Genomic DNA, 14,889 nt, shown 5'->3' with positions numbered 1-14,889 from the left:
TTGCTTAAATTGGAAAATTAACTGCGATGATCATTCTTCACTCTCATCTACAACCGCAGTTCAGATATGAATTATTTCATATAAACTTCACATCATTTCACTCCTCACGGGAAGATATGAACTCAATTAATTGACCTCGCTCCCAATGTGTGGCTTCATAGCTCAGTTGGTAGAGCATCGCACCGGTATCGCGGAGGTCACGGGTTCGAATCCCGTTGAAGCCTTGATTTTTTCAGGCTTCTTCTTTCCAATTGCTTAAATTGGAAAATTAACTGCGATGATCATTCTTCACTCTCAGTAATACACGTCTTAGGCGTCTTTATTTGTTAAAGAAGGTTGCGTTAACTGTAAGCATGACAAATTAATAATTACTTGCTTATTCCACGTTTTACATACTTCAAAGCCGAGGATCATAACTCTTACTATACATCTTTCACCAAAAACCCATTCACTACAAAAGTAACGTCGTGTGCGCTGTTTAGGTAGTCACGCTGACCACATTGCGGGCCACTGGTACACATATCTAGTCAAGTTTTCAGTACATATCTGTGTCCAGTAAGTTGGCGCAATGGTTTAGTGCCCGCCTCTCACTCCGAACATCGTGGGTCGTCAGTTCGACTCTCGGTCCTGGCGTAAAATTATTTTTTCCTTCATGAAAAACTGAAATAAATTGACAAAATCTTCCGTGTGCGACAAGTTTTTAAATCAATTTTACAGTGCAAAACCCGAAGGTTACATAAATCAGCGATTCAATTCATACCTAGTTAATAATCATTCCCGATACTCAAAATTACCCATGATATATTGTCGTGGCGCAGTGAGTATAGAGCTTGCCTGCCGGGCGGGAATTCTGGGTTCAAATCTCGGACTGTGCGGATTATTACGTTTTGTATATATTTTTTCTTTCAAAGTTTCTTTTTTCTCTCTCTCTCTCTTTTTTTTTTTGTTCTCTTTTTTGATTAATGCACGCTTCTATAACGATAAACTATTTCCCGACGGTTCTTCCCGTTTCCTGGCTTTAAATAACGTGAACCTTTTGATCATTTAGCAATTCGTCCTGTAAATAAAGCTTGAATTATTTCGATTTTAAACTCAAAATATGCTGGCCCGACAAAAATATTTTCTCACGCCCTGAATTTGATGATCGACCATCTTCTCATGGCAAAAATCAGCCATGACGATCTGTCCGATTTACAAGCCAATAATGTGAGTCCGTGATTGTTACCTGTGTCCCGTCAATCGATATGATCAGTCTACTGGGCCTGTGTACAGCCGACCGCTTGTTCAACCTCCATTGAACTGGCTGACCAGTGAGATTATGGAAATTTCAGTATTTCAGTACTACGAGACTTAACTTCACGGTGGAGATGGGGTTGAAGTTCTCTATGCTTAAGTCCAAAAAAACACACAATAAAACATACTTTCAATCGTCTCAACGATTTGAAAAAAAAAACTTCACCACTATGGACTTTGGCACGCAGGACTGAGAAAGCTTAATGTACTGTGTCTGGTCAGCGGATTCATTAAAAAGTTAACATGAATCGAAGGAAGAAGCGAGCGAAGGAGTGAAAGTCAATGTCCTATCTACACTCAGAAAATGTCATTTCTGTGTAAAAAGGGAAGCGTTGTATGAAAAGAAGGTCCCCGGCCATACTGCGGGCGAATTACCAAATCCCTTCTATTTGCTTATTTTTTTGCTTAATATGACTTGGTGTGAGATTGAACTTGAATTACGGGCGCAGTTAAGATGTAAAAACTCAGAGAAGCTTTCCTGCAAATAGTTCTGAAGATCTAAAACACAATGTGATACTCCGGTCTACACATTGGTCTTGATGGGTTATTTTGAAAATTCCCATATTAGAGAGGTTAAGCATGACGTTAACGGCAGACGGCAAACGGCAAAGATAACTTCTGATTTTGAGTTCTTTTCTTCTAATCCGTAAATAAAGCACACAAAAATGGAATAACGTCTCCTACTATTCATTGCAAATACAAATAATTTCACTCTACTGTACACACAACTGAAGGGAGACGGCAAAAGTTTCATTTTTGCCGTTTGCCGTTTGCCGTAAACGTCATGCTTAACCTCTCTATTAAATAGCAGTTTCAACCAACAGTGGCCGAATTCGGATCCCGATTGCTATGGCAAGCAAACAAAACGCGAGTGAGGTATAATTAACGTTGTTCCACATATACGCATAGCGGACCTACTTTTACTAACGCTGAAGTTTTAAATGGGACTTACCTGTATTCTGGTGAAGCGAATGATTATAACGTTTAACATCTATCGTCGTTACGTTGGACAACTTTGGTTTTTTACCTCTGTGGAAGGTAACAACATTATTTGAACAAAGTGTTTTCTTTTCTTTCCAATTGCTTAAATTGGAAAATTTACTGCGATGATCATTCTTCACTTTCATCTACAAACGCAGTTCATATATGAATTATTTCATATAAACTTCACATCATTTGTTTTCTTTTCAGCTGGCGGCTCGGCACCAACGCTTGCTCAAGATCAACTGAATCAGTCGAGTCACGCAGATAGTTCAATATAGTTCAATTACTATTTTGAACTGTTTCAATTTTAGCTTTCGCTTGGGCTATCTTGCGCTTGGCTTAGCTTTTCCAAACAGAGATGTCTCCTCTTCTTAGAAACCTTTCCTGTCAATATTTCCCAGCCAGTAGACGTATGACCAACTAAGCACACTTGGGGGTGGGGAGGGTTACGGCTATTTTTGCACCTTAAGTGGTAGGAAGGGTGTTGTGAGTACAACCCGCAGATTATAACCAATTTCTAGCATAGGGTTAGTTAATGAGGGCCAGGCGCCTCTGGTTTTCACAGCTAGCAAAACCTTGGCTGGCTAACACATCTTTCAAGGAGCAAGTCCCTTGCTACCGCTAATGCCACATCGTATCTTAACATCTGACTCAAAATCTGCATTGATAATTACCAGTACCCAATCTTTCTTAACAGTTGTTAATATTATCTTTTTATTGACATGAATGAATCTCATTAAAAAAAGGAGGTAGGTGTTTATTTTTGTCCCATTAACTGATTCTGCCTTAAGGATTTTGTCAAAGATTTTAAATTTAATCAACTTAAGTTAGTTAATAAATATGTTGATATCAACGAAGTAACATAAAGTATACCTCAAATAATCAAATCTACATTAAACTTGTTAACAGCATAACTTACTGAGTTCGCCCCTCGTGTTAACATGAAAATGTTAGAAGAACTTATGAAAGCCATCTTCTCAACCTTTGAAGCTGCTCACTGTTGACACCTAAACAAGAACAAAAAATTGAAACAAAAAATGTTTTACCCTCATCTGATCCCTCAAATTTCATACCAGTTGCCATTTTAAAATAAAAGACCAAAAATAACACAAATAAGATGCAAAATTGTCTATCGCAAAAATTTCTGCTATTGTTTAGGCTGCACAGCAGCAGTTCAACTGACAAGAAACTAATTTTAAATAAACAGTTCTAAAGCGGAAATTAATAATCAATGCCAAGTTACCATTTTTATGACCGTCACTAACAAAATCTGCCTTTCAGTAGACAAAACAAATTTGTAATTGTCTGTTCCATGATTTACATCCTTCAAAGCTGGGTTCGTGAATTTAACATCACGGGATACACTTGTGCCAAGATTATAACATTTCAATTATATGCATGCGCTGTCATCAAATAGCTGGATTTTTTGTCATCTGACTGGATGACGGGCAGTAAAGGTTTCTAATGCGTTCTGATTGAATAGCTAGCTAATTTTTTTTTGCAAAAGACTTATTAACAGCATACCGCAACTGACACTTTTGTTTGTAATGCCTTTTTATGAGCATGGCAAAATTTCTTACACAGTTACAACCAAAGCAGATCCACATCTTATATATCTTATATCATGGGAGGGGACATATATCCAGGGAGAATATTAACTTTATTTTATTTTAACTTTATGTTCCTAGAGAGGGCTTACATCTAGGAGGAGAGGGCTTATGTCTAGGGAAAGGGCTTTCCTCTAGGAGCAGGGTTATATCCAGGGATGCAAAATATATTTGAGGAATACCAAACACTTGAGTCCCTATTTGATTTAAAAATTTGCTCGGATATTTTTCCTTGAACATTATCTGTTCCTCAAAGCTTAGAGTTTCCCTCCAGCATGGGGAGATGGCTTAAATCTGAGAAGAGAGGATCCACCTGCAAGAAGTACATCAAAATGCAGAGATAAGATTTACACCTTAAAAGAGGACAACATTGGGAGAGAGGATCATACCTCAAGGAGGGTCAACATATGGAGAGAGAATTCATACAACTGTATGTGTTTCATCAAAGAGAACCGACATCTGCAGAACTGTCTCATCTGATGGGAGGGCCCACATGTGGTTAGAAGGCCTACAGAATATCTTAGAAAAGGGCCAGTATCTGGAGAGAGGGCCAACATGTCCGGAGATGGCTTACATGTAGGAAAAAGGATGACATCTGGAGAAGGGGCTAACATGTATATCTAAGAAGAGAGAAAATATGTTGTGAGATGGCTTATATGTAAGAAGAGGGACAACATTTGGAGAATGGGCTTGTATCTGAGAAGAGGGCTAATATCATGAGATGGCTTATATGTAAATATAGGGACAACATCTGGAGAAAAGGCTTACATTCGAAGAAGGCCAATATGTTGAGAGATGGCTTACATGTAAGAGGAGGGACAACATTTGGAGAATGGGCTTGTATCTGAGAAGAGGCCAATGTCATGAGATGGCTCATATGCAAAAATAGGGACAACATCTGGAGAAGGAGCTTATATTCAAAGAAGGCCAATATGTTGTGAGATGACATATATGCAAAGAGAGGGACAACATCTGGAGAAGGGGCTTATATTCGAAGAGGGCCAATATGTCATGAGATGGCTTATATGCAAAGAGAGGGACAACATCTGGAGAAGGGGCTTATATTCGAAGAGGGCCCATATGTCATGAGATGGCTTATATGCAAAGAGAGGGACAACATCTGGAGAATGGGCTTATATTTGAAGAGGGCCCATATGTCATGAGATGGCTTATATGCAAAGAGAGGGACAACATCTGGAGAAGGGGCTTATATTCGAAGAGGGCCAATATGTCATGAGATGGCTTATATGCAAAGAGAGGGACAACATCTGGAGAAGAAGCTTATATTCGAAGAAGGCCAATATGTCATGAGATGGCTTATATGCACAAAGACGGACAACATCTGGAGAAGGGGCTTATATTCAAAGAGGGCCAATATATCATGAGATGGCTTATATGCAAAGAGAGGGACAACATCTGGAGAAGGGGCTTATATTTGAAGAGGGCCAATATGTTGTGAGATAGCTAATATGTAAGAAGAGGGACGACGTTTGGACAGAGGGATAAATCTTGGAATAGGGCCAACATCTCATTCTGGAGAGAACTAATACCTGAGAAGAGACTCAGGGTCCGAAATTAACTTTTTTCGGCAGGCGCCAACTGGCGACTGAATTTTTTTTCAGTCGCAAAATGGAAAAATGTGGTCACCAAAAAGTGTCAATAAAAGTTTTCCTTTGCAGCGAAACACAAACCAAAATTTTTGGTCACCACCTGCTTGCCGGCAAAATATTTGCAATCGATGTAATCAGGAATCAAACCAGTGCTGAAATCATCTTTTGACCACTTTGACAGATCTACATTTCCACCTTTTGACGCCCAGAGAATATCTAAATCTTCATCTAATTTCTTTGCGGATGTTCCGTCTCCACCTTGTCATAAATTACGAAAAGATTTCAGAACATCTTTGGACACCACATCGCCTGGATAAATATTCATGGCGAAAGAACGCACGTGGCCTCTCGCGCCCGCAATACATATGTTATGGGAAACCGCTGCAAAAACATGGCAGCGAAGCTTTGCACTGATCGTCGCTGTCAGACGTTGTGGTAAATTTATGACAACAGGAAAATCGGTTTTATACTTCAAAAGCAGCGGAAAGGTAAAAAGGAAGTGATCAACTGGCGGGCGGCTTTGAATTTTATTTCAATCAATTTGGCTGAAAATCAAAGCTATTGTTTGTGTAATTATCGTGGCATGAAATCGGCAGGTTTCTTTCACAGGTCACAGGTCACAGGTCACAATCAAAACACTCAGTAAATTTCGCGATGTAACAATTACTGAGATTCCCGAGAGGTTTATCAAAGTTTCCATGCAACAAACCCTAACTAAAAATGTTTTACTCTATAATTTTAATGAAAAAATTTCTAGGGGTGGTATATGTACAAAATGGGTTGAAATGTAGCTTTCAGACATGTAGTGTTAATATATTTTATCTTAATAAGAAAATTCATTATGATAGTAAATTGAACTGTTTTATTTCTACATTATTTTGAAATCTTTACAACGAGTATGTACTAAACAGAAACAAGAGGGTCCCCTATACCTACTCTGAAAACAATTTCACGCATTGTAATCGGCCTCTTCACGCATCACAAAAAATTCGAAAACAGCTTCACGTTAACAGAAAAAAATCACTTTTCACGTAAAAATGCAAAGGCTAAATCATGTGTTACATAAAAATACAAATTCTATCCATGTTTCGCAAAACATACAGAACCCTCCATTTTGATGCATCGAAATGCTGTGTGCATGTGTGACACATCGTGACAGACTAGATTCTAGGTCCTCCTGGTTCACTGTCGCTGTGGTTAGTTCTCAGTCACATGGAATGGGCAGGTTTTACATCTAGTTTGGTGTAGTTTACGTGCTTTAATGACGATAAAATCTCCAAAAAAAGTGAATTATTCCTGCAAAAGTCATTGGTTCACAAATCACGCTAAGTAAATGCATAATTCACGGATCAGTGTAAGCCTCTTTCATTTTCATATTATATTGAAAGGCTACAAACAATTTATATTTTCAACAGAAATAAGTCTTGGCTTTCTTTGGATCAATTTTTTTTTATTTCAGTGCTACAACTGATTTCCCCTACGTATTTTTTTTTCAAAAAAGAGCTCTTATAGTTGCACTTAGGACGCACTCGTATGCATCTGTTTTATGACGTTTTGGCATATTTTTGGTGACCTGTGAAAGAAACCTGCCGGCATGAAATAGTTAATCTCCCGCTGGCAACCAGTTGTGAAATTCTGGTCGCCAGTGCAAAATTTTTAGTCGCATTGGCGACCAGGAAAGCGTAATTTCAGACCCTGCAGAGAGCCAACATCTAGTAACAGGGCTTAAATCTGGTAAGAAAACTTACATATTTTTTTTTCATATAAGGGGATGGGGCCAACATCTGGAGAGAGAGTTTATACATGTATCTGGAAAAGGTTTCATAACTAGCCTTACATCTTGGGATGGGTTTTTAACTTTTATAGCAGAGCTCTGGCTGCCCAAAGGGTCACCAAGAGGAGCCCCATACTCACATAGGAAAGAAAAAGAAACCCATGAATTGATTTTCTCATGGTTATCATGGCTAGCGGTATTGCTTGTGGACACGTACGAACAATGGCGATGGCGACACAATGTTGACAGCAACAGGGTCCTGCAAGATAGTGGCCATACTCCAGCTAATAGGTTGACAGAGACATGCAGCCTTGGTTTACGTGTATAACGTCCTTCTTTGATATTGGACATCCCTGTTATGGTCAATTGACACCTGTCAAAAGAAGGCATCTGCTGACCAGTATCACATGACCATATCGCCAGCTCAAGTTTAGAGCTTATGAAGGTCAAGTGTTTTTGAAGTTGACTGCTGAGCAAGTGCTGGTTTTCAATTGGATCATGGGCTCATGTCAGGTTAACCTCAGTTGTTGTAAACAGCTGGGCCAGGTTGTCCAAAGACCGGTTAATGCTAGCCCAGGATTAAAAGTTTACTAAAGTATAAATTTGTCTTGTGTACAAAAGTTTTTCACTGCTTTTGGTTTGTGTATTTTCAGATTATTCAAACTCAAAACAGAAGGCCACACCACACTCAGACAGAAAACATCACAGCAAAGTTACAAAACTCACAACACTTATCCTGGGTTAGCTTAATCAGGCTTTGAACAACCCGGCGCAGGAGCTCCCTTTTTAGGCTTGTCTAAATCTATATATGAATAAATAACAGAAGGGGACATATGTATTGGGGGAGAACTGATATGTGGAGACTGGGTTGATACAAGTGGTAGGTCTTACATCTGGGAAGAGAAGTTATAATAATATCAAGGTGAGATCCAACTGCAGGACCAGAATTTGAGCTGACTTCCGTGTCATTTGCATGGTTTGTTTTTAACTACACGTGTACTGTGCTGTTTAACTTAAGATCTGATTTCATCTGCAACAAAAGTTTTGCCGGCAATCAATAGTGTCTGTTCCAGCAAATAAGAATCCCTCTGATCCTACATGACAAACAAACCCTGCTTCTTGCTAAGACTTCATGCTGAGATTCACTGTTGTAAGGTTTATATTGGGGGAAAAGAATATGGGATGTCATAAAGGAGGGAGGAGAAGACACGGGAAGACGCGGGAAGTTAGGAGCTAGTTTCCTATAACCAATTTTTATGTGGCTTGTGTTTGTAGCCAATATAACACACACTCTGATTGGCTAGTGAAGTGCCTCTCTCCACCCAGGTGTAAAAATGGGTAGCAGCGAATTTAATGCTGGGGATAACTGTGTGATGGACTAGCATCCCATCCAGGTAACAGTAGAAATATTCCTTTTTGCTTTATGCTACAGTAACCGGGATAAGCTCCCGCCTGATTGGCCTCTTGGCTTATCTGCATCCTTCACCTATTACCTAATTGGCTCATTCTAGTAATGTCAACAGGCTGATTCCAGGTTTGCAAAAAAAGCAAAAGGCCATGGATACAATAAACAACTTGTTAACCTCAAAGGTGTTGTCTTTACGGGAAAATCTCAAACCTTGGCCTTGTCATGTTGACCTCACTATTCCAGCAAGGTTTATGGCATCAAAGAGCATTAAAGAGGCTACAATTAAACAGAATTATTTTAAAATTACTTACTTCAAGAGGGTATACATTGTCTTCCTCCACTTCTATCAAACTTGCTGCAAACAGTATTGATCTGAAATCAAGAATGCCATACTGAATTTTATTTTTATCATTCTAAAGCTGTAGAATAACAGTGTCATTGTAGTCAATAGTAACAGTGCAATAATTATTGTCTACTACTTTTTCTTTTGACTTGAACTAGTTCATTTCTAATGGAATATATTAGATTTCATAATTCATTCATCAAAACAGCATATGGCAATGTCTTGAATATTACTTTCACTATGGCAGCTTTTAGCTTGTAAAAAGGCACTTATTGAAATAGGGTTACTTATTAAAAATGACACTCAAAGGAGAGCACTTATTAGACAGAGGGTGCTTACTGGAAGGAGGGCATTAAATCAAATCATTACAGTTACGCAACATAAAATCCATAAGGCATTCAATAGAACTTCACTACTCCACAGCATGGAATGTAATCGGGTAATGTAAAATGCCGACTGTGAACTGCAGACTGCAGACCATGGATAAAATGCAGACTGCAGAGAAGGGGTAAAATGCAGAATGCAGACTGTAAACTATTTAACTGAATTATGTCACCAGTGCTATCATTACAAGTGAATATATGAAAGATGATATATTTTTGAACTGCGGAGAAAGATGTGAAGATAATTATGATTAATCATTGCAGTTACACACAGAACTTATTTTAAGCAGTTGTGAAATTTAAGCCGGAAAAAAAAATTCAGGCCTGAACAGGATTCGAACCCATGACCTCAGCAATACCAGTGCAGTGCTATGCACTTGTATTCTTCACCATCTATTGGTATATTACGAACTCACAATGTGACCAGCTCCCAGTTGGCTTGATAGCTCAGTTGGTAGTAAGAGCACTACAACGGTATCGCAGAGGTCATGGGTTCGAATCACGTTCAGGCCTGAATTTTTTTTTGTCGGTCTTTAATTTTAAAACTGCTTAAGTTACTGTGTAACTGTGATGATCAATCACGTCTTCAGTTCTATCATCTATAGCTAACCATAAACAGGCTAGCTGAAGCATTATTCAGGCTAACCTGATTGATATGGGCGATATATATATTCAGTCTAACTAGAGTGATATTCAGGCTAACTGGAGTACAGACTTTTACTGCGATTCAAGCCGTTTATGGTCAGCACTCGATAACGGAAATGACATGATATATGCCCGTACTTAAAAATTCTGCAGTCTGTAGTCTCCATTTTACCCCTGGTCTGCAGTCAGATTTAATTTATCCTCAGTCTGCATTTTAGCCCCAGTCCACAGTCTGCAGCCTGCAGTCTGCATTTTAAACTGACCATATGTGGACAATAAACCTTGAGATCTGAGTATGAGTACCTAGTACTTGTGATTATCGGGTTTCCTTCCAATCTCATATCAGTACTCCCCTATTCAGGAAAAGTAACTGCATTGAATTCAAAAGTCATATTACAGTCAAACCTCTATTAAGCAGCCACCTATCACAATAAGCTGCCAGTTATCAAAGTCCTGAAATTATTGCCAGTAAAATACTGTAAATCAAACCCCCATTAACTGGACACCTCTATTAAGCAGCCATGGCTACCTTTTGGTTGCCCCAATGAGGGTTTTTCTATTGTCTTTGCCCCTATTTAACAGCTACCTAAAATTTAATACACATATTAAATTAACTTTGTTTCAGAAAAGGTGATGACAGGTAAGAGTCCAAAATAGAAGGTGATGTGTGTTAAAACATTCAAACACATTTTATCACGATTGTCTTGAATTGACTCGACGATCTCTAAGAATTTAACCCGATGGTGAAAATATTCAAGGTAAACAAACCCTTGTTTAGCGACCACCTCCCATTTCCCCGAGTGTGACCAGTTAATAGGGGTTCAACTGTATATCTCATACTCATAATGCCTTCTAAAGGTATCTAATGTTTGCTTCTTCAGTACATCATGTAATAACACTGATACACTTACTCACCTAATTAATTCATGCTATCATTGCATTGCGGGTGTCCAAGATAGCACTATTCTGAAAATTACACTCTGGCAAGATCTTTTCTGCAATCAAATTGAAATTGAGTAATAACAAAACTGAAAGCAAACCTATGAACCTAGTAAAATTAATGAAATTCTGTTAGACCTACACCTTGTTAGACATACATGTACTGCTGTGAAGCCTTTACCATAATGACTGTTCAAGAATTATTTCTTTTATGCTTGGCCTAAGTATCAGCTTTGTTATAAGACAGTACCGTCTTTTCTGCACAGAAACTCAGGAAGAGAATTTGTTACGTTCTTACACCAATCTTGTGTACAAAGCTCAAGATCCATTCAGCTCATGCAGACAGTCCAGGTTCCAAAACAAGTTTCTTATCTTCTACTTGTTTTTTCTGTAGGACCAAGTCGCAGCTTTACAGATCCAGAAACTCAGAGAGAGAGTTTGCTGGGTGGAACCAACTCCTTTGCAGGTCAGTTCATACATCCATCTCTTGCACAAAGCTCAAGATCCATTCAGCACATGCAGACAGTCCAGGTTCCAAAACAAGATTCTCATCTTTTACCTGTTTTCTGTGGGACCAAGTCGCAGCTTCACAGATCAAGAAACTCAGGAAGAGAATTTGCTTGGTGGAACCAACTCCTTTGCAGGTCATTTCTTATACCCATCTCGTTCACAAAGCTCAAGATCGATTCAACACATGCAGACAGTCCAGATTCTAAAACAAGTTTCTTATTTTCTACCTGTTTTTTATGCAACCAAGACGCAGCTTTTCAGATCAAGAAACTCAGAAAGAGAGTTTGCTGGGTGGAACCAACTCCTTTGCAGATCAGTTCGTACATCCATCTCTTGCACAAAGCTCAAGATCCATTCAGCGTATGCAGACAGTCCAGGTTCCAAAACAAGATTCTCATCTTTTACCTGTTTTCTGTGGGACCAAGTCGCAGCTTCACAGATCAAGAAACTCAGGAAGACAATCAATTTGTGGAATCAACATTGATTAGGGCCAGTTCTTACATTGTAAACATATCTCTTGTTCAAAAGATCCTTTTGGTGCATGCAAAAATTCCAGGTCCGTAAACAAGTTTCTTATCTTGCCAGTGTGATTCTGATGTTAGACAAATCTTACTTACCATTAGATTATTGTAAGTCCAAAAATGTTCTCAAAGATTTTCACTTTATGTTAGTTGCCATCTGAAGTCTAGGTCAATATTTTTATGATGTAATGGTGACTTTGGGAATGTTCAGGGATTATTAAATAGTCTACCTTTAAGTCGCAACACCACCCCACCTCTTACCACCTTCACAATTCTAGGAATACCTCAATCATACAAAACAACATTTGCTGTCAAACGTAACCTAGTGGCTAATCTTTTAAATAACAAATAAAACTTAATACATTCTTCACAGTTTTGCTTCATGCATCCATATACCACCAGATTGACAATTTTGACGAAAAACATTTATTTTAATAATTTTTCAGATAGATCCCAGTGAGACGTTTGACTTGATTTGAAAAGAAATGGAAACAGATTCATTCTTTGAACCACATTTATTAATAACCGAGTCTTACTGATAGCTGTCATAAGCTAGGCACCCAGTTGTAATAATTGATAATTTTATAATAATAATAATAATAATAATAATAATAATAATAGTAACAATAGCAATGGCAATAACAAATTAACAATAACAACAACAATAGTAATAATAATAATGTTATTTCTTGTATAGCACTATTTACAAGAAGAAGATCATTCAATATCGCTTATTACAACATGAGGATCGATAAGGCTGTGTATTATATTTAAGTTTATACGATGACACAAGTGTTAGTTTAATATTGAGGTACAATACAAGTACAAGTTACCTGTTAGATCCTCTGCAAGCTAAAAGTTCGAGCTCAGATCGGAGAACTTACCTTTCAGTGCAATTATCCTTTTCTTGCTGATTGCCCAAGTACGTAAAGCTCGTGTTCGTTTTTTTTTTTTTTTTCCAATTTCCAGGGTAATGTCCAATTGTTTTTACGACCTACGTCCTAAGACCTGACGAACAAAATTACACGTAAAAACGCAGTGACTGAAAACACCTGGGAGATTCTCTCTTGGTCTCTCTTGGCTCCCGCCATTTTGAATTCTTCCGCGGTTTGAAGGGGTCTGGTGATGAATATTCCCGTAACTCGGTTGTCGGAATGGGGACTGGAGTAGAGAGCACCACTGTCAATCGCCGCGTTTCCTTGACAACATTATATCTATGCCAAGCCTTCCCAGCCTACCTATCGACCACTCTCAAGCACGCTTAGGTACAGTCCGGTGAGAAACGGTCGAAATTATCAGCGACTTCTTGGTCATAAAGTACCAGGTTAACGCGGGAGGGGTTGGAGGGAAGGGAGGGGGCGAGCGCAAAGCACTTTCGGTACAATAGTACCATGGGGACACCACACTACAGGCCTGGGTTGTTCGTAAGGTGGATAATGCTATCTACCGGATAAACCACTATTCAGCGAATAGCAAGGTTTGTTTTGTCAACACTTATCCACTGGACAGCGTTATCCAGCCTTCGAACAACTGGGGCCACGTCACTATTTTCACCAGTGCAATAATAGTGAAGAACCTGACATAACTAACCCCTTAATTAACAACGAATACCGATACATAACAAACGATTTCCTTGCCGATATTATTATTCAAACAAAAAATGGTTTGATAAAGAATATTACTTAAAAAGGCCCGAATTAAAGAAATTGGTAAATCAACAGCACAGCAATACCTTAAAAGTCATTCTCCGTGATCTTCAGTTGGTTAAACACGAATCCTTTGGAAAAAAAACTTAGCTGGAGAAACGGAGAGGGAAAGGTTGGAAGAGAAGACTGGTTTTGAACACGCGTGTAAAAATGTTGCCTTTAATTCGCATCTTTATATTGTTTATTTCAGATGTGCCCTCGTGTATTCAGGTCCAAAAAGCTTTAATGTAACGAAACACTGAGAAACAAACATGGAACGGTGAGAACTGAAGAAATTAAAGATTTCTTGGCCTTGTTCTTACATTGCGGGCGTTTTGTGTATCTCCCTCCTTCTGTGTTATACTAATTGTTGTAATTCTCGCTTTGTTAAACATAAACTCCATGTGTTCTTTTCCGAGACAGTTTTCCTTCTTACTCGTCCAGCCACAAGACAAGACAGAGAAACTTATCAAGTCAGTTACATATTATTAGTTCACTGGCTGCATTCAAATACAAAGCGGTTTTCAGTTTCGTAAAGCCAAAACCAAAGTTATCACTCAAGCCAATCACAAAGAAAACAGACAGCCTAATGAACCAATCAAAATTCGAAGTAAATAAGTGTAGCTGACACAAGGCGCGGGAAAACGTGAGCGCGCGAGTGACGATTGATTTTTGTTTTCAAAGACTTGATATAGAAAGAACGGGACTAATTTTCCAAAATACGGACCGAATAAGCCTCTGCGATAAATTATTTACTTTAATGGCTCTTAAAACACTACTGATGAATATTTATACGCCCGCAATTTATTCTCGGTAAACGTGTGTTCTAAAGTTAAACATTTATTTACGTTTTTCTGGTTGCGTCTTGGAAGTTAAACTCAATTGTCCGCAAAATATGACGGCAGTGTTTTACACTGTTTTGAAAAAGCAATTCGCGAGCGAAACAACTTAGCGGTCCATATTGGAAAAATCGGACCGTTCAGAAAACCAATCAGAATTGCCCTTTTCAATTTTGTTTACCTTATTTATTTTGACTTCCCTTGAGGCCGATTTTCTTCGCCGTTTTCAGTACATGGAACAGTCATCTTCGAAGCCATTATTTGTGTCTTCAAGGCCACTTTTGTTAGGATGGTACGTTGCCTGACTTCCTTCGTAGCAGTCGGTTTTAATTTTTTTTATTCCGTCTA

The 14,889-nt window shown here is 38.6% G+C and overlaps 2 protein-coding genes, 2 long non-coding RNA genes and 1 other non-coding gene across 6 annotated transcripts in view; 3 read left to right on the top strand and 2 right to left on the bottom strand.

The window, feature by feature from the left end:
- Positions 1 to 14,889, top strand: part of LOC145498197 (uncharacterized) — a 358,759-nt gene that overhangs the window by 223,991 nt on the left and 119,879 nt on the right. The gene's annotated exons all lie outside the window — the stretch shown is intronic.
- Positions 152 to 224, top strand: Trnat-ggu (transfer RNA threonine (anticodon GGU)). The gene has a single exon. It is a non-coding gene; the product is annotated as a tRNA-Thr (tRNA).
- Positions 498 to 7,481, bottom strand: LOC145498215 (uncharacterized). Its single transcript, XR_014050834.1, has 3 exons — positions 7,409 to 7,481; positions 3,197 to 3,284; positions 498 to 2,322 (listed from the first exon to the last, which is right to left on the bottom strand). It is a non-coding gene; the product is annotated as an uncharacterized LOC145498215 (long non-coding RNA).
- Positions 7,700 to 12,638, top strand: LOC145498193 (uncharacterized). The gene is made up of 2 exons (XM_081478093.1): positions 7,700 to 7,781; positions 11,381 to 12,638. Exons 1-2 carry the CDS (start codon positions 7,767 to 7,769, stop codon positions 11,978 to 11,980), a joined length of 615 nt encoding a protein of 204 aa, XP_081334219.1. The 5' UTR covers positions 7,700 to 7,766; the 3' UTR covers positions 11,981 to 12,638.
- LOC145498213 (uncharacterized) lies at positions 8,340 to 13,098 on the bottom strand. Of its 2 annotated transcripts, none has more exons than XR_014050831.1 (3): positions 12,902 to 13,098; positions 10,963 to 11,908; positions 8,340 to 9,048 (listed from the first exon to the last, which is right to left on the bottom strand). It is a non-coding gene; the product is annotated as an uncharacterized LOC145498213 (long non-coding RNA). The 2 variants fall into 2 exon arrangements; XR_014050832.1 differs by having other exon boundaries at positions 10,963 to 11,042.

Source organism: Orbicella franksi, chromosome 9 (genome assembly GCF_964199315.1).
Source record: "Orbicella franksi chromosome 9, jaOrbFran1.1, whole genome shotgun sequence".
Classification (NCBI taxonomy): domain Eukaryota; kingdom Metazoa; phylum Cnidaria; class Anthozoa; order Scleractinia; family Merulinidae; genus Orbicella; species Orbicella franksi.
Note: the sequence above shows the minus strand (reverse complement) of the source record. Positions and strands in the feature narration are given on the sequence as shown.